This window comes from Anticarsia gemmatalis, chromosome 18 (assembly GCF_050436995.1).
Source record: "Anticarsia gemmatalis isolate Benzon Research Colony breed Stoneville strain chromosome 18, ilAntGemm2 primary, whole genome shotgun sequence".
Classification (NCBI taxonomy): Eukaryota; Metazoa; Arthropoda; class Insecta; order Lepidoptera; family Erebidae; genus Anticarsia; species Anticarsia gemmatalis.
In genome coordinates this window covers 4,955,238-4,975,565 of record NC_134762.1, presented here as the reverse complement: position 1 = coordinate 4,975,565, position 20,328 = coordinate 4,955,238, and the positions used below count along the sequence as shown (strand labels likewise).

General features: G+C 34.4%; 1 protein-coding gene across 4 annotated transcripts in view; it reads right to left on the bottom strand.

The window, feature by feature from the left end:
• toy (paired box 6 protein twin of eyeless) overlaps positions 1-20,328 on the bottom strand; it is a 70,562-nt gene that overhangs the window by 8,337 nt on the left and 41,897 nt on the right. For 2 of the 4 annotated variants that reach the window (XM_076125748.1, XM_076125750.1), the window contains exons 5-7: positions 15,934-16,156; positions 3,804-3,956; positions 2,637-2,719 (exon numbers count right to left, since the gene is read on the bottom strand). In XM_076125748.1, coding sequence (XP_075981863.1) covers positions 2,637-2,719; positions 3,804-3,956; positions 15,934-16,156 — 459 coding nt within the window. The remainder of the gene's footprint in view (positions 1-2,636; positions 2,720-3,803; positions 3,957-15,933; positions 16,157-20,328) is intronic. The other 2 variants (XM_076125749.1, XM_076125751.1) reach the window with 2 other exon arrangements.

Sequence of the window (20,328 nt, the reverse complement as noted above, 5' to 3'; positions counted from 1 at the left end):
GTGGGGTCCCAGCGAATACCAAATTATGTTCCCGCTACTCCTTGAAAGCCTAACTCGTTGTATTCAAGCTAAATTGAGCCTTAACACCCGTACACTAAGTTCAATAACCCTCGTAAAGTGTACAATAATAAATTTGCGTACAGGGCTGTGTTGGGCTAGTATTTATTTTAGTTATTTCAAATGCGGATGGCTTTTACTGACTGCGATTTGAATATAAATAAACACGTTTTTTTGAATAATAAAATATGTAGCCATTATATGTGAAAAAAATATGTTTTATATCTTTAACTGTGGAAATAATTACACTAAATAAAAGGTAAGTAATGAAAAAAATGGATTGAAACAAAAAAGTTTAGTTATATTATTGCTAATTGGTTAAGACCCTATTGTGCAGTTGTTATCTCAACAAAATCACTATCAACATAAATCAACACCCGTAAAACTTAATTTTGAACTCAAAAAACAAAAACCTAATATACAAAACAACAACTCATTTGACCTTTAACCCTGTCAAAGATCCCTTAAGATCAAACATCAGCCCTGCCGTACTTGTTGACCGTACGGTAAGTTTGTGACGTAGCACCGCATCCTACGAATGTTAACTAAGGCAGGGCTAAAGGTTAATGTAACAGCTTAGCCTCTCCCGCTGAAAACAATGTCCGCCATCTTGCTTTTTTACTTTTTTTCTCGCGAACAAGAAAACTCTTTGCAAGTTTCCCACTTTCGCGTTTCAAGTTGGGAGTTTTTTTTTATCTGTTATGTTATACTTCTGTACTTCGTGTCGTTATTCTTGCTTATAAAGTATTCTGTTACTTTTGTATAAATATTGAATAATGTTGTATTAGTATTTTTAGTTGTCGATAATAATTTTGTTAAGATATTGCTATTTTTTGGGTTGAAGTACTTTGTTCGTTGTAAATGCGTAATTTTGTAAGAATGTTGATATGTTTGTTCTTTTTTCATGTTAATAGTTTTGAATGGATTTTCAAGATTCTTAGAATAATTGTTTCTTCTGTTTCTGAAATCTTTTTTTCCAAAATATTAGACGTAGAGATACTGCTAAAATAAGCGGTCAAATTCGCGGGTATAAGTTATAAACCGAAAAATGTTTTCATATTAGACCTACTACTTTACTATAAAGTTTAACTTTACTTCTAAACTTTTATTTAATTATAATCAAAAAGCACATCTGCTATATCCGTTAACAAATTATAAAAAAATAACACGTCACAACAAACTGCACTCAACTTTAATTCGATTTATACTAGAATAAGTGTAAATCGTTTGAAAACTTAAAAGGTTTGCAGTCAAAATCACATTAGGCCATTATAAAACTTGGCAACTTTTCCACTTTGATAAATGACTTTTTAAACTGTTGGCAACACTAAGTGCGTTGAGTTAAGTGTTATAGAAACTGTTTACCCCTATAATGGTACATAGCATGAACTTTTAAAAGTAGGGTTACTATTTTTATATTTTAGGATTATTTTTAGACCAAGTCATTATCGTCATTGACCTGTGTTCCTTCTATGGCTGATGATTTAGGTTGCGACGGACAGAGGAATAGAATAAGTCTACTTTTAGCAAATCTAGGATTATTTTTACGACGAAACTAAGTTCAAGCAATACTTTGAATGTTAACTCATTTATAAAAAAATCGGTTTAAAAATTAAAACCAGGAACATTTAAATAAACGATTCAGTATTCATTAACTTTAAAGGACCTATTTTTCCAGTTCAAAACGGAACTGAAAATTGCGTTACAGAAACTTCACCAGCCGCCATTAAAAAGCAACTACCAGCCATATTTAATAAAGCCGAACAAAAATCACATTTCCATACACCAACATAACAAACTTATTAATTACTCCACATTAATGATATACAAACATCCCGCGAAAATACAAACAACGGTCGGTTGAAAAATTTAAACAATAAAAACAATGTCGAACATTATAACGGGTAGTTTTCTCATAATATTTACTTATTACATAAGGGCCTACATACACGCTCGGTAATATACCTTCACCCTTGTTTTTTTAACGTGTTTACCGAAGACGCATCTACATAATGTGCCTACGCAAACAGACAGTGTACACACGCCCTTATGAACGCATCCCCAATAAAGCCCTTGTCCGATTTTAGTTGAATTTTATTTAAATCTGAGAGGTGAATTTAATTTTAATGATAGTTACAACGAACGTTGAAAGTGCAATTTTAAAATAAATTATGTATCCGTTGGAAAATTAAAGTTTTAGTCACAAGAATTAAGTAACATGCGATTTTTCACTGTAGCGTCGAATAAGACTCTTGGAATGAAATTTTTGAGAGATAGACTCAACTAACGCGGTTTTATTATACCTATTAAAGATAATTATTACTTGATACTAAGACATAATTGATTGACACTTAATGTACTAAACGTAAACTTGAAATAAATCCGTGTACATCATTATAAACGCCTGAAAACATTGCAATTTTCATAAGTTTTCGTATTTTTTTTTGTATTTTTGTTTGTTTTCCGAGTTAATTTTGTAACCTGCCCACTATTAGTTACACAACCAGAACTGTTAACGTTAGTTATAATAACATATCGATACAGCCACCTTACCGGTGTAAACTGGAGTTTAGTTTTACCTGGATACGTGCCTCAGGCAATCCGATCTTTTCAGCCAGTCGCTCTCGCGCAAACACGTCCGGATAGTGCGTCCTCTCGAATTCTGCGTCAAAAATACATATTATTAGATAAAATGGCAGTTTAATAATAAGTATTAGCTGTAATTGGTAAGTTAATTATAATAATTGTAAAGTTTATAGTAAGAAAAAGGAAGTTTTAAGTTATAAGAGAAAGCGTTTGCTAAAACAATAAAATTGTTGGCTTAATATCCTTATTTGAGGAATCATTATGAAGTACCTAATTAGAAGATTAAATTTATCTTCTTATTGTGAGTATCACAAACGTCAAAGCTATTGATGGAAAAATCGGTAAGAACATACATAAACTATAACATTGTTAATTTATAATTTATGTTTAAGTGCAAAGGATAAAATGTCTATTAAATTTGTATAAAAACGAACGACAAATAAAAACAGAACGTACAGCTTTCATATAAAATTTCTCTAACGTCAAAATTCTCACGATTCAAAACATCAAAAAAAGCAATAACAAAAGCTCTCAATCAGCCAATAGTTGGACAAACAAACAAACAAGTAAGATTAACATTTGGGCCAATAATTGGGCCCAGTGCCACGGTACGAGAGCTGGCCAAACATGGAGGGACAATATTTATTTACTTACTAATAACCGTGTTGTGATCGCAAACAATAAATAAGATGAAAAGGACATTGGGAAATAGGTTTATGAACACTCCAGGGAGTTATTGGAGGCAGGAGTTATAACGTGTGATTTATTGACACTATGAACTGAGGATTTTTGATACGGATTTTTTACTTGTGTTTAGAAATATGTGCAATTGTACTGGTCTTGATTGTTAGGTAAGAATAGGAATCTTTTTTTTATTTTTGAAAATAGATACCAATAATTGTAGTAGCTACAGCTGTAACCCCTGATTTATCAATCTAGATTTGAAATAGAAACTAATGATTGTCATAGTTACAGCCACAATTTTACCACCTAGAGGCAAAGAAAAATAACTGAGAAAATGCTTTGAAGAAAGTACTCTTTTACATCATATATTCAACAATAGTGTTCGGAGTCATGTCATATCAAGGATGTATAACTATAAGTAGCAACTCTCAAAACACTATTCATCTCTTTCCATCCTAAACATTTATCAATCTTACCTTTCTCAAGGCTATCTATCTGGTCATTGGTGAAGGAGGTCCGGTTCCTCTGCAGCTTCCTCTTGAGCCGCAGCCTCATCTGCGAGTCTTCGTCTCCTGATGACGCGTGCTCACTGTTCCCGTCTGAACCAGCCTCGGATTGGAGAGGGTCTGCTGAAATATTCACTTTGGTTAGTATTGAAAAACTGGATTTTTAGACTTATTGGAAATTTTAAATGAGTCTGTAGAGAGATTGTTTAAGAATCAGAAATTTTGGCTTACTTTAATATTATTTTAAAGTTAAGTAGACTGTTCTATTGGTATTTGTTAATGATTTGTAACTTAAAATTCCTTGAAATACTTAGAACTACTTTAGTTTCAGTTTCTAAAAATTCGTGTGAAATTTGTAAACTTAAAATAGTTATTATCTTGAACTACTGAGTTATTTGTACAATACTTGTAATAGGCACTAGTAAGATCATATCTACTTTAAATTTATTATAACAGACTTTAAAGGGACCCCTTCAAACTTAACTTAAACATCAACGAAACGATCCACTAGTCAACTGTCATCGGCAAATTGTAAGCACAAAGCTTAGACCTCTTCATCATAAACTATCAACAAAGCTCTTGAACAAAACGTCCTCGACGACTATCAGCCAAATGCGTCAGCACTATTGCACAAAATTACCCCTCACAATTACGCACAAAAATTACACAACAACCAGTCATCATGACCCCTGAAACAAAACATTTTGTTCCGAATGAGAGCTCAGCTTTCAACGGTTGTTTACAACCCCCACAAAGTAAGGGTGATACCAAAATTAAACGTTACTCGTAATGTTGTCGACATGCCTCCGGCTAATTGATTAATTTGCTTTATGGTCGGAGCACTTGAGTCCGGGGTTCGATTCCCGTATCGGTAATGTGCGCACGGGTTACTGACTCCAATGAAAGGAGGACTGTTAGGCAATCTGTCACATTTTTCTCATGATGCGCTGTGGGCGCGTAGCTAATATCGTAATGGATAACGTTTGTGACTTTCACAATTACTACACAAGATATATTGCAAACGTATAACAATTCACTACTAAATAAATGTTTATTGCCTCTATAATGCAAAGTATATGTATCAGAATAATAAAAGAAAAATTTAGTAAACTCAAACAAGAACGTTACATGAATACAAGAGCTTGCGTAAAGTTTAACATATTTTTCAACGCAATAATCTAACCCTAAGCTGTTTATACAAAGGTGTATCAAAAACGACAAAACTGTAACACACTCCGTAAACGCTCGCTCGACATGATTGATGTGCGACACCGACATTCGCTCGGCGAAACGTGGCGGACTTTCCAATCGGTTGACAATTTTGATTGATCGGTGCACGACAGTGTGTGCGCGCCCTTACGTGTCAACGACACTTCTAATGAGATCGAGCGCAAATGAGTTACAATATGTTTTATTTTGACAACCTTTATGTTATTATTACTGTAAGCATTGAGTAAGTTGTGTTATAATAGCTGTTTCATTATTATATAAATAGAATACAAGTAGGCTATACTTATTATCTCCAATTCCCGAAAACGACCTACTGAAAAATATTTCCTTTGTTACACACCAATAATATTTCCATCCTAACAATCATCATTTTCATTATTTATTACCGGCCCCGAACATAAAGGAGGGAATTCATTAAAAAAATCAATTCAGTCGACGGCGGTACTTAACCACAATTCTACCAATAACGACGTACAAATGATCGAAGAAAAAACTTCCTCTAGCGCCGAAGGGCGGGATGAAACACGAAAAATACATAAGAGAAAATAATAGTAGTAAGAAAATAAGAAAAGGAACGAAATAAAAGTGGGGGCGGTGGAAAAAAATTGGAGAAAATAAGCACAAAGGGGAGTGAAGAAAGTCGGTGGGAGATAAAGCGGAATTGGAGTTATCGGGGCGAAACACGACGGTCGTAGCGTCGTAGGTGGGGGCGATTGCCGGCGCGCGATTATGTGAGATCGATACTGTCACTCAACCGCGCGCGGCGGCCGCGGGACAGCCACGCCGACCGCGCCGACCGCGCCGATCTAGCCGACCACGCGGCTCGCGGCCGCTTAGCGCCTTCTTACTACATTACACATGTGTTTGCTTATCCTATTCGTGTACCATCGGAACAATAGCTCCTTTCAAGACGCTATCGGCAATCCGCAGATACCAGTTGCTTTAGAATCTATCCATATCAAACTGTTCCGTTTGCTACATTAGTCAAATACTATCCTAAATAACCACAGCGGCAAGTAAAGCCTTGTCAAGTGGTATGTTCAGTTGGAAACTCAGCCTAAGTACTAACTAAGTAGATTATTATAAGTCATTAAGTAAATAACTGTCCAAATAAAGTAATGTTATATCGGTCATATCGGATTAGAAACCATACAATTACTTTTCATTTCATTAACCAAAGTCACAATAGGTATTAATTATTGACTAACGAAATTTTCTATAACATTTTGTCCAGAATACATAAATACCAGCAATCGTAACTTTACATGACGTGAAAATTACGAATTCGGGTCACATAAACGAAAGTATGATAATTTATAAATCGCTACCTCTCATGCCATGTACCATACGTTTGAGAGAACAACCTCCTTGCGGCCGAACTAGGCGCGATTTTCCTAATTCAACACGCTTCCCTGAGCCTATGTTATATTCGATACATTTGTTTTGCGTTTTACTACCGGATACGCATATTTTTTGCATTACTATTAGTGTTTTTACTTATTTATTTACATACGTAATTTGATAAATACCAAGTTTTAAAACTAAGAATCACGTTCAAATCTAAGTGAGTTTCGTATTTATTGTCAATCGAAATTACAGTTTACCGAATTAGATTTATCACGCGCAAGAGGTACCTATATATATTATATTAACATGCATTTTTGACATTCATTAGACATTAGAATGGAATTTTACCGGTAAATTACGATATTTAACCTTACTTTAGCAAAGTATAACAAAACCTATACCTACACTAAAATGTGGCATAGCATGGCTTTCGCTAACCCTACAAAAAGCGATCTCATACATAAATATCTATAACCACTCTATTTACCACAAACAAGACAAATACACAGTATTTCCGATAAACGGACCCCAAAACAGAAAGAAAACATTTATCTATATAAATCGTCAAATTAATCCCAAATACTTTGACTCCCACGCCCTAACGATCATAACCAATTAAGTGAGAACTCACATCGCGTCAGTATAGTTCGACAACTTCGTACAGAGCATTCGCATGCGCTATATAAGTTGAATATCTTGTTTATAAAAATAAATCGCCAAATGTTTTGCTAACCCTAAACTCAAGAGCAAAAATTCGACTCATTGTTTTTTTTATAAAATTGTCTTAAAGACATGGGAAAGATTTCTATGAACATAAGAAAAATGTAAAGAAAATATGTGAGCGGAACGGCGTGGATCAGTTAGTAAAGAATAATTCTGTGTATTTTCAAAATAATATCAAAATCAAACGGGCCACCATCATAATAAAAATAATAATAAATTGATCACTTATGTTCTAAATTTTCAATTTTCTATACCTCCGCCAGCCTTGAACCTTGTACACAATACTCTCTACTAAGTTGTTGAACTATAGGGTGTTCATACATTATGTTAAGTTGTAGAAAGGGCGAGGGTCAAGATAAATTGGTCGTTGTAATCAAGTACTTATTAGATGTCCCAAACAGGCTATTCTGATACTGTAGGGCTGATAACGGATAGTTTTTATTATTGTTGATACAAGGGGCTGGTTGACTAATTTTCTCTAGGGATGCTTAAGTTATAGGTAAAATATAGGGGATGTTATCAGATTGTGTTAACCAATTTGATTATTTGTATGACTTATTTTGCCAATTTCTTTGGTCTCTGCCGACCCCTAAAGAAAAATGGCGTGATTTTAGGTATGTATGTATTTGGACAATGCGTTTTTAAAGCTTTTTGTATTTGTGCTTTTGGCATGAAAATAAATATTGTAAATAGCTTTAAAAATAACGAAAACTGACAGAAAAATACTATTTACTTAAACTTCAATACTTATCTAAAGGATAGCCTACATAGCAAAAAACTATTTAAAAACAGCAATAAATTGTTCCATTACAATAATTTTACCCGCAATCAAATTCTATTTTAAACAATATAACCACCCCTTTTAATTCCTAAAAGGATCAATTACAATCGTTTAATAAAAAGTTATTAATAATTGCAGTAACACGTGTTGGTAGTGCTCTACAATACTCTACACGGCTCTACATAGAGTCAATTGCTCTTGATGTGAAACCACTAGTGGATAAAAAGTCATTGTTTCAAGTTAAATGTCGCTCTACCGAGTGGAAAAGTAGAGTTGTCGACAATTTATAGAGTTATTGTTTTAGTAACTTATATGGTTGGTGACACCTGGATAGCTTTTAAACGTTATTTTGTAGTATTCAGTATTAAGAAATTAACACGTCTTTTGATAGTCCTAATGCCACTTGCGGCTAAGCTAAGTTTATAGCGATCTTTTATCTTATTTTGCCGTTAGTTAGATAACAAAATAATAAGAAACAATTTAGTAGTAATGTAATCATATATTTAGCGATAAATGTTAATTCTTTCTTAAATAATCACTTGTAAAGTATTTACAAGCGTGAATAAACAACTGTCAATTTTATATTAACTTAAAATGTAGTTGAAGAATGCTTTTGAAATTCAGAAGTAGTGAATAACTCTCACTCAGTCTCAACAAATTAGAACAAACCAAACTATCAATAAACCGAGCTACAAACGGATACGGGAAAGCCAACTAAAATCCACTGTTTAAAATGCGATCGGAACAAATGGAACGCAAGCAAAACCGCGCGTATAACAAGTATAAACAGAATGATTCGGTAGCCGCAGCTCCGTACAGCTTCGCACCGCACCGTGCCCCGCCTCGCCGCGTCACCGGTTTTGCCCGGACAAATATTTGCGAACACTTTCATACCTAACTAGATCTGTTGTGTACGTTTTCAAATTGACAATTGTTTTATTGTACACGATATTTTAGGGGTTTTGACTTTAGTTCACGGAATTTGCCGACAACGTTCACTGTCTTAGTTGCTAAATGTACAGAATCCAATTATGCTCGATTGGGTCGGGATGTCCGCACAGTTAAGCAATTTTCGGACAATCTGTCTATTAGATAGTTGACTGCTTAGTGGGTTTAGTGTTTTCTTACTTCGAAGAGAAATAGCCCATAGCCAGTTGTGCTCGTTCGGTAAACGATCTGTGGGGTAAGCAACGCTTGGCGCGGTCATTCCACTGATGGGTGACCGCATAGTGGCATTTGAAGAGTGCGTCTCCGTGTTTCGGAGGGTACGTAAAAAGTCGGTCCCGGTTGTTGTCAATTAAAAGAACAATCGTTAAGCCACGTCAAAGGCCTTAGGGCGGCTTGAGCAATTTTGACACTAGGTTGACCACTAACCATACGACAAGAAGAAGAAGCTGTCTTTATTGACTTCATCTATAAAGTGATGTAGTAGATAATCAGATTATTTTTACAAAGTTTACACTAGGTAAATAAACTATTACAAGCCTTTATTGAGCGATAGAAAAAGTATAGTAATTTTACCCTTTTTCTATCGCTCAATAAGCTCAGCTCAGCTGTTGTCGCCTTAGCTATATTAACTGGCATGTAACTAATGTAATATCTCGAGGGTTATTAAAAATAAAGTATAAAGTTACCCTGACCTATTTAACCCTCTTACAGCGACGCTAATATAGCCTTCCGATAAATATGCAGTTAATTTACGTAACATACGATGCAGTATTTTTACAGTAATTTTCTTAGGATTGCAGTTAACAAGGCTTTTTATGGAGTTATGTAGCGTAATACGAAGAATTTGCAATTTTAATGAGACTTTTTTGGGATATATCGTCTAATAATTTGTAAGAGACTAACCCCCAGTTTCTGAGGTACATTTAACAGTCGTTTATCTATTCTATAGCGTTTTAACTCATATAAAAAAACGTTATTAAATAGATAATCTACCGCTAAATGTCTTCAGAAACCGGGGGTAATTCATCTTGTATATATCGTCGAAGACTTTGGGCTTTACAAAGTATGCTCAAAATTTGAAATTGCACATAATTATGCAAATATATCGACGATGACTGTTGAAATGATAACCTAGCGGCCAAATACACACAAATTATATAATTAGCAGACGATACGAAATCAATATGATACATCGAATAGCAAGTACATTACCATTTGATAATCTAACCGTTGTGGGCAGCGTGTTTGATCCGGCGGTGACAGTTAATTTGTCCGTGTGCTCTACACAAGGCCCGCGAGTTTGCCCAATTATTTGTACCGTGTACTGGGCAAATATTGGGCATTTTGTACGGTTCGCTAGCTGATACACAGTGGCCAGTGACGGGTTGAATATTGTTATTTAAACATGTTTTGTGCGACAACATTGTCTGACATTGTTTAGTAAATGCGATTGTTTATCTTTTGGTTTTAGTTTTGAATGGCGAGGGATGTGTTATAGATTTGTGTAGCGTATAAATGTGGGCAGGTGTTAAATTAGGTATATTTAGTGGTAGTATTTGCACTCGAATCAGGAAGGAAACGGCTGGAAATATAGATTATGTCGAAAAGTTGATTGTTGAACTTTATCCAACTAAGGGATAGCTCAGATTGAAAAAGAAGTCTGTTAAATCGAAACCCGTTGTTAACAATGTAAGTGTAGTTCATGCTTAGAGCTTTGAAGGTAGAATTTATGAACAGTAACGAAAATTTACGATTTTTTAAAGCAATTAAAACATCGACTAAACTAAACAATCCTTGACAAATCGGTTCCATGAAAAATATAGTACATTGCATACAATTCCATAGTATTATATGAATATACAATATACATATAGCAGTTACGTCGAGCGTCAATCACACTCGCGAAAGCTTTTTGTACAAAAATACATCGGGCATTTTTTTCCATTTTGTATACTTCCGAAACATTGGGCGAAGCCATCGATCCGTGAGCCAAACACTGCGTCGAATATTAAAAATGTGTTGCGGCGCTGCGATAGGAAAAAATAGGCATTCCTATGTGAAATATTGTTAAATAAAATATTGAAAATCCGTCTAGCGAACTGACTTTTTGAAAGGCTACCTGACTTTATTATTGGGTAGAGTCTTTGAACAAAACTCGCAACGAATTCGAGGGCCACTTCAGACGTAAACATGTCATATTAAAATACAGAATCCAAGCCCTGTAGGCTAACTTTTTCGGAACTGAAAACAAAATAGAGATTCTCGAGACTTGCTTCGATTATTATTAGTTCCTAAAAAGAGTAATTTCTTTTGGATATTATTATTTAAGTATATTTGGAGTATAAGTTGAAGTTCAGAGTAAGAATGCAGAAAGCACAAACTGGGCTGTAGTTATTCTAAGGTTTAAATTTTATTGTTTTTCTAAAAAGACACACTAATCCTAGAAATATACATATTTCCGGAGCATGAACTAACATTGTACATAGAGACATGCAAGAAAATCGTCTTTTACATAAACTATACAACTACATCCCCAACTAAAATATCATGATAATAGTCTGCCATAAAAACGAACGTAATTTTGGTAAAAAAACATATTTGTGTCGAGTCTACCGGCCGCGGTAATAAAAATGGCCATCTATGTGTCTGCCCGCCATTGGCCGGCCCGTACTTTACATATGCCGATAAAATATGTATGTATGTACTTATGTACTGCGTTTTACTGTGGATATAAAAATAGGCTTTTTAGTTCCGCAGGAAGCAGATATTTCAAAAGTAGTTTATTTTATTCGCTGTATAAAATTAGCATATTTCGAAACTGAAATTTGTTGTGTATGATTCGATTAATAAAAGGTCGATGACATAGTTAAGTTTGTTGAAAATATATCCCAGACAAAGGCGAACTGTAATGTGCAGGAAAAGCTTTGAATTACATCTTGTTAAAATTTTAATTTAATAAAGATATGTATGTAAATGTAGTGTAAGTAGTACCTACAAGCGTATTGTTTTATTCAATAAATAAACGGTGATGATGATTCGATTAACGTAATAATTGAATGAAAACAAATAAATATTATAGGACCAATACAAGGTTCGCTTCTATAATAAGGTAACAATAAACCACTTTATAAACCAACGATCAGTAATTTCGTGACTAATAGTCTCTAATCCTTATACTAAAGTCTAGTCTCACGATTTGATACACTTTATAATATTAAAGCACCTAGCTTTTACGGCCGTCAATGCACTATCTATCCACTGTTTACTTACTAAAGACAAGCAATATCTATCAATTTATTAGCACTTTGGTTTCTATAACCCATTTATGGATAAGCAATACCTACCGGAATTAGTTAATGATAGATTACTTTGACGTTACAATCGAAGATAGCAATCTATCTGTAAACTTCGATAGAAAATTGATAATGGCTGTAGTATTAGTACTACGACAAAAGTAACGCACGAATCAGCTTAATAGTTTCCGACATCGTACACAACAAACAAACATAGTTTTAACACTACTATTAACAGTTAAATACATACTAAGTAGACTTTATATAAAAAGTCGACATTGCCTTTGGAGAATCGAATTTGTAAAACTGAATACCGTGCCGGAGTTAATTACGCTGGGCCCCTCTCTCCACAAACAGCGGTGATATTTGAAGTGCAGAAAGCATTCGTTATATTATATATTATACATGTCTGGTACACTCTGAATGATGTTAATAAGGTTTTATACAGGTTATGTTTAACAGTATGTGTATGAAATTAAGTCTGGAGAATTGGTTTTTGGATAAACAAAGAAAGGCATCTTAGGCCGTTTTGGATCTGCACTATTAATATTGTCCAATAAGGTTGCTTGTGTTGTACTACCAGATTGCGAAACAATCTGTAGGCACAAAATGATTGTACGCCATCTTTTAAAATACTCAATACAAATAAAATGTCATTAATATTGTGCAATAGTCTAGGAGCGACTTTAAATTAAAGTTGTTAAGTATGTTTGAGTAAGTCATTAAAATTTTTAGGTAATAAATATAGAAAACAAGAAAAATGCTAGATTACATTACTTTACATAATTAAGGAAAATTAAGAAAACGTTAAACGAGTTTTTAACATATTGATCTCCTATCTCTGCTAATAAAAGCACAAGGAAGGAAAACATGATTACGAGATTACAGCAAACTAATTTCCTTTAAGAATGCTATCGTTACTTCCTTTACATCTCAGACAAAGCCAATATCAAAACGTATAAAACAAGCAGACAAGCATATTTGAATAAAGAAACAATTTTCTCTTTTGTTTTACTGAATAACGCGTTGAAAACTTTGTACCAAGTGGTTTGAGTTCTACAGAACTCATCTTGCTGAGAGGTAAAACAAAAATGTGGATTGTAAGGCTTGATACACACATATTCGGTTCGACATTAATCGGCCTAGCCGGGCGGCAAAACCGAATATTTGTAGATGAATGTTCGGCAAAAATTATCCTCGTCATTGCCATGCCTGAATGTATAAACCAAATTGTGACGATCGGACTCGAAGGGTAGATACCCGATCGACACAAGCTGAATAAGTGCTTCGAATCGGTTTTGTTGTGTGATAAATACTGCCGAACCGAACATGCCGACCCGAATACGTGTGCAGCAAGCCTTACAAAGAGGGAAAGAGGGAAGAGTACCTCTGTTTAGCGTCGGTTGGCACTCAGCATGGATTCATGTCACGTGCTCCGGATAAACAATGGCTACACGTGGAAAGTATGAAGAAAAGTTTACAGCCTATGTGCATGGCAGTAGTTCAATAAGGTACGTTATGATATTTTATTAAAGGTAGGCCTTAATCCTCTATTGTTACGGAGATCCGAGATAGTGAAAAAGTATGTAATGTAATTTTTTTTTTAAATACATGTGTAGTATAAATCTAGATTCTAGTATACTAAAAAGTACTTAAAACTATAGTAGGTATATAAACGACACATTACTCTCAAATAGTTCACCTGTATTTTGTTTATTAACAACGGATTTTTCTTACAATACATTTTCAACATTGGCATTTAGTCCCAAAACTAGTTATCAAACATTGAAAATAATCACTATTATTACATAATTTCCACCCAATTTCTTTCCTAACAAAGAACAGTTAAAACTGAACCAGTGATCTGAAAGAACCAAGGTGTTTAACCTTCTGTATCTTACCTCCCACTTGGAGGAGTCAAAGGGTTAATCTGGACCTCTGACATGAGCTCTTGAGGTCATTTTTGAGAGGAGGTCACACTTGAGTGAGTTTATTAGCACCGTACGAGATGACTGAACACGTGCTAGTTTTAGTTTTATAAGGGAATTTTGAAAGTTAAATGATGTTGTAACAGACTTGAATGGATTTTCTACGAAGTGTTTACTTGAACTTCTTAAAATTTATTTTTATTTTAATGTTACATATCTATGGGATTCATAGTCGTATTTAGTTTCAAGTATTAAGTAGGACAAGCTTCAGTCGACAGATTTTTGATTAAATTTTAGTTAAATCTACAACTGTTCTACATGGATACTATCATCTACTCGTACTTCTACGAATGCTGACACTTATGATAGACGTTAAAATTACTCGTAGATTCATTAATGGTTACGTCTCTTTTATAATAAGTATTAACATTTGACCTTAATTAATAAATGACTTGATTTTGACTTACATACGATATTTTTATTTAAAGTATTAAAGCATATTGTTTTTTCGCAATAAACTGCTACAGTTAACGTTTAAAACTCTATCTAGGATTCTAACCGTACCTATCCTTACATTTCACACACAACTACCCCAAATAATCGATATTTAAACATCCGAATACATACATAGAACAAGCTACGGGTTGGAATAAAACACAAAAGCAGGCATATAATCTGTGAGGCCGCCACAGCCGAGTGGCGAGGTGTTTGGGAAGAAACTCGGTAACAACGCGCCCCCCACCTGCCCCCCCACTCCGCCTCAAGAAGGGAGCACAGGGCTACTAGTGTTACTCAACTGGATATGAAATAATATCTCAATTTTTTTGTACGACTTTGTAGCTATTATTGATTAGAAGAAGGTGTTCTAATTCCATTTATTTTGTTAAACCAGATCTAAAAGTAACGTAGTGTTTAATAAATATAAAGATTTTCCCATTTTTTAAGAAACAAATGCATTCATTTGGATAAGCATAAGACAGAGACTGGAATAGGTCGGTCGACAATTAGTTTGGTTTGCTGTTTTCCGTTGTTAGATAGTAGAGAAACGATTTTTTATACTTACACATTAATAAATTAAAACTACTGATCTTAATTTTGAATTGCAAATACGATACTGAAAACGCACTTCTATCATAAATAATACCTAGCAAACTTTACCTCACAGATGGATCCGAACTACAGTTTTTCCCAACATTCAATTCAATATTGAAACTAGAAAAAGCTGGCAAACCTATCCAATCCTACAAACGACGTAAAGTAACAAGTGTCAACCCTAACGGTCCCAAAGGCACGGCTCGAGTCGCGACGCGGCGTCAAAGCGAAATAGGAAAAGAACATCTACCGATGACGTCATAGTACACTATGTGTCGATAGATAACGTCCATACCAAAGTGCTGTGCAAGCGATTGAGACATGTTCCGCTTTTTGAATTTGGTGTGCTAAGTTATAAATCTGTGGTTCAGGAATTCTTCAAAAAAATAAGTTCTGATTCATCGATTTATAGGATTAGTATGTGGCGAACAGTCACTGAAAACATTGCTTGATTGTGAACCGCAAAAACTTTTTTAGGTACTAATCGGTATCCAATTCTTTGTTTGTTACGTAGACGGTCATAATGTCATAAGATTAGATTTTGCTGTCTCTTATTACACGTGGATAAAAAAATCAAAACCTTCTAAAAAATCCTATACTGCAATATTATCGAGAATTGATCTTCAATCGAAAGCCTAAAATAAAATATCTGAAGAAGGAAAACTACCAATAAATAGAACAAACGTCTAAATCACGTGGAGCACAATGGCGTGAATAATTTTTAGTTTAAATTGAGGAAAATATGTCTTAAATCTTACCTCTTTTATGCTCTTCAGCATTAGGAGTCCTATTGAGCTGAGGTGGTAATGGCGCAGGTATCGCCGGGGCAGCTGGCGCGGCTGGAAGGCCGGGATACCACCAGCCCGTGGCCGCCTGTCCGTTGAACATCCGTAACTTCTCGTACACACTGTCATTCTGCGCTGATGCTGCTTGCTCCTTCTGCGATGCTAGGTTCCGAAGCACTCGGTTGATGGAGGAAACCTGGAGAATGGAGTCAATTAGTAATGGAAGAAAAGTATGGATCTAATGCAAAATCGGTTGGTGAATGTGTAGATGGAGTGGCCAACCAAAAAGAAAATCTCTTTTAAATGTTTCAGAAAAATGTCCTTGCAGTGGTTGTCTGTCGTTCAGAATGTGTTTAATTGTTTAAAGTGGTTGATATAGGCAATATTGCGTCTGAGACCAATACACTATACGTTTATTCACAGTAAGTGATATTAGAGACGTGTTTTGAGCAGTTTTCCATAACAAAATATGTCATGGTTGTCATGTGGAGTCTAGTTTAATATACCTAGGTTCAGTAACACAAAAAGTCAGTTATTCAATGTTTCGTTACAGAAAGAGTTATGTAGAATATCGACGTAATAATGATGAATATGATCACTATCATCGTGAACTTTTATTTGTTTTGCTCGTGAGAACTGCGATAACGCGTTTCTGGACTGTCGTTATATCATTCGAAATGATTATTTTTAGACGTGAAGACCAGAATACAGCATTGTGTTTTGTTTACACTGTTTAATCGCTTAAATAACTTTATAATGTGAATTGAAATCGGTTAATGCTCGGAAAAGCTTTTGTTTTTTCTATTAAAAGACAAGTGCGAGTGAGTGATAATAATTCTGTAACGGCCAGTATATTGTTGGGAAACACATATTTTTATGTAGCAGTAAGATGCAGAGACCGAAGATCTTTAGTTTTTGCCTACCCTTATGTGGGACTAAGACATGATTTTATGTATGTATGTATGTATGTATGTATGTTTGAAATGTAGTTAAAGTAAGACAACGGCTATTTTTGTGGGCGAGACTTATCAAAACTTTACTCATAGTTAGAAAAATAAATGAAGTATATAGTCTAGTAGTAATAGTCAATAAACAAACATAACAACCGTTTTATTGGTACAAATAAGTACAAAATAAACCGCATCTGTGGCTAGTAGTTTCCGTCTGACATTTGCAAAGCAATGAAAGGTCGATTGAAACCGATTAGTCAGTGGCTCCGTGTAAAAGTAGGATGAAACCTTTGTGCCATTCACAGTCCGATTTGTTGCGTAATCGAGTTTATAAATACAAACCGTACCAACTGTTCAATTATAAATAGAATTTTAGTTTACTTTGATTTAAATTCCATGATAGACTCCCGAGCTTTGTGTATGTAGTGAATGCCTTAAAAATTAATATATAGAGCTAATATTGCTTCTAGTTGCAGAGAAAAAGGGTAAAATTCTATAAAACACATAAGAATACGGTAAATGACAACAAAATCACAGATTCAAAATAATATCTTTATATCACAACTTTCCTTTAGTCTATACCGAAACCAAAGATACAAATAGTCAACTATAACTTAACACCATGTTAAAAGTCCAATATCGTATATAGGTTAAACATTATTTAGCTTAGACTGAGGCTAGACTAAAGTGTAGTGTTGAAAAAAGTCTGTTAGCTTCAAAGGCTTAAAGGTTTTCTGTGCGGTGAATATTCAAATTGGAATCCAATGACCCGCTATTTGTAACTGTTTATTTTCACAGTTTTAGTAGATTTTTCTTTAAATGTTTTTGGTTTTGAAACACTACAGTTTTGCGTTATTTTCGTGGCGATGCATCGTGCGTGAAGGCAAAACGTAAACTAAATTGTAATAACCAATAGATCTGTACAAAAATGCTAACATGTTAACGTTAAAGAAAATTCATTCAGTCATTAAAACACCTTTACCTTCATATTGCTGAAAGGCTTTAAATGTATTTTTTACTCTATAAAGATGATTACATGGTCGTACAAGATCAGTGCTTTACCTACAAAAAACCGTTTCATATACCCCTCTATGATTAAAGAGCGTGTAGAGCACGGGTTGATTACACGTCGGTACATAATTCGCCGAGTCTGCATCCCTACAAGCCGGCAAACAACTATCTAATAGGAAATAAATTGCCAACGCACCCCACCCTTTTAACTTGCAAACACGTGTAATTTAAAATCTAATATGATTACTAAATTCCAATCGGGCGCCTCAAAGGGACACAGATTAGGGCATCCCTCCCCCTCTGACCGCACCCTCCCCCGTAGGGCCTAAAAACCCCAATATCTATCTACTTTCACCGAAAACTACGCATGCGTAAAAACCTAACTCACACAAGTATAAAATTCTATGTATGCCCATTTTAGCGTGTCATAGTATTTATAGTTATATATTGTGGGGCGTCCTCGGGTATAATATCTGTTTTCGCGTTGCCATTGGCAACGGTGGAAATGTATTTTTCCCCGGCCGGGAAATCGCCCCCGCCATTACAATGTACCGAGTGTTTCTCGGTAGGTATTTTGTTCGTAATCGAAATTTGGAATGGAAGATGAATGGCTTTGTGCCGCGGCTGTGCTCTTTCAATATTTATTGTTACATTTTCACCTAAAAATATATAAGGTGTAATTAAATTTTAATTACATTCATATTTGATATTGCTATAAATAGTATGAATAAACAGAGTAGTAAACAAAAATAGGAACGACTTTATCTATGAGTATATTATTAGTCGATTATTTTAAGAATATATTTTTCTTATTAGTATAAATCAGTGTGTATTGTACTATTTTCCATAAACCAATAATTATAATGTCTTCACATGTTGCTTGCAACACTTTCCACTAGTCAGGAAAACTTTTCAAACAAAAAATAATATTTACGAATATTAAAAATAAATATTCAATATACCAACTCCACCCTTCCAACAGTAGTAACAACTTCACTTAAAATAAACTGACTATAAATATAAGTATTAATTCGTAATACCTCACGTTTGATTTAATCCCTTGTACCGCTAATGGAAGATAATGTGTCTATACGTCTACATAGTATATGTACAACTATGTCTATTGTTATGTGGGTGGATGAGGCATATTTGGAAATACAGAGCTTTTGATAGTTGTGTCGAACACTGTACATAGTAAAAGGTAAAAAGTAAGATAAAATACATAATTGAGATGTTTTTAAAAGAAAATTTTCGTTAATTTTTGTTTTCGATTTGGAGTTATAAAAGTTTCCAGTTCAGTATTCTATGGTAAGGTATTTTTATTTATTTAAAACTAGCTCTATGATGCAGTTCATTTCATGTGAATCTCTAAATGCATAGTGGTCTATCTAGACTCCAGAACAAGTGGTTGTTGATTCCAATTAGTGTTTTTTTATTTAAATCGAATCAGTAGTTCCTGAGATAAGCGTATCTAAACAAACAAAAAACTTCAGCTATTTAAATTAGTGCAGATTACTGCAGATAGATGACAATAATAATCAAAAATTGAAATCTATGTACCGTGGGAAACCCTGAAACGAAACCAGTTTGTTCTAAAGGTCAAATTAGAAATTATTCTCAAACACAATTCTGATTGAAAACCAATTACTAAATTCAAATGCACCAATAAGAGCAAAAAGTGTTCTATTATAACGAAAACATTTTGAATTTCGAGCACCGAGTGACACCGGGCTAACCAATAGGAGCGTTGCATTTAAACGCGAATTCTGTTCGTGACAGGCGAGCGGCCAATCAGATGGGTACACGGAAAGATTAAAGACCGTACACGTTCCTATTAGAATGGCAGTGGATTTATTTTTTTCTATTGCACGTGAATATTTTTGTTTGAAGTGATTAGTTGACGTGAAATTGAATGAATTTTATTTTGTTGCAAACTTTGATGCAATATTTAGGTCATTGAACCCTATCCTCGTATCAATATTAGTGAACTAGTTGCTTAGAAATTGACCTTTAACGATACGTGGCAGGCAATTAAACAAAAAAACCCATTACTAAAAAATAAATAACATAACAAAATCAAGACTAAATCCGATTGTGTGATATCTCTTCAGCGAGTAGAGAAAGAATACCATGGCGCAATAAGTAATTTATTTTTTCTCCGGAAAATATTCAAAAGCCGTAGAAAATCATAAACCAAAAATAAAGACGGGTCGCAAATGATTTTAGAACAAAAAAATCTTTAACTCAATTCTATTTTAAACTAGCCTCAAGCTTTTTCTTCAATCTTAGCCTCAAGCCATCATTTTCAATTGACAAAAATCGAATGACACAGTTTTACTTTTAAACTTTAAATTCCGAACAAAAACTTTTTAAAGCCAGCACGCGTCCTCTAGGTTAGTTTTTTAAT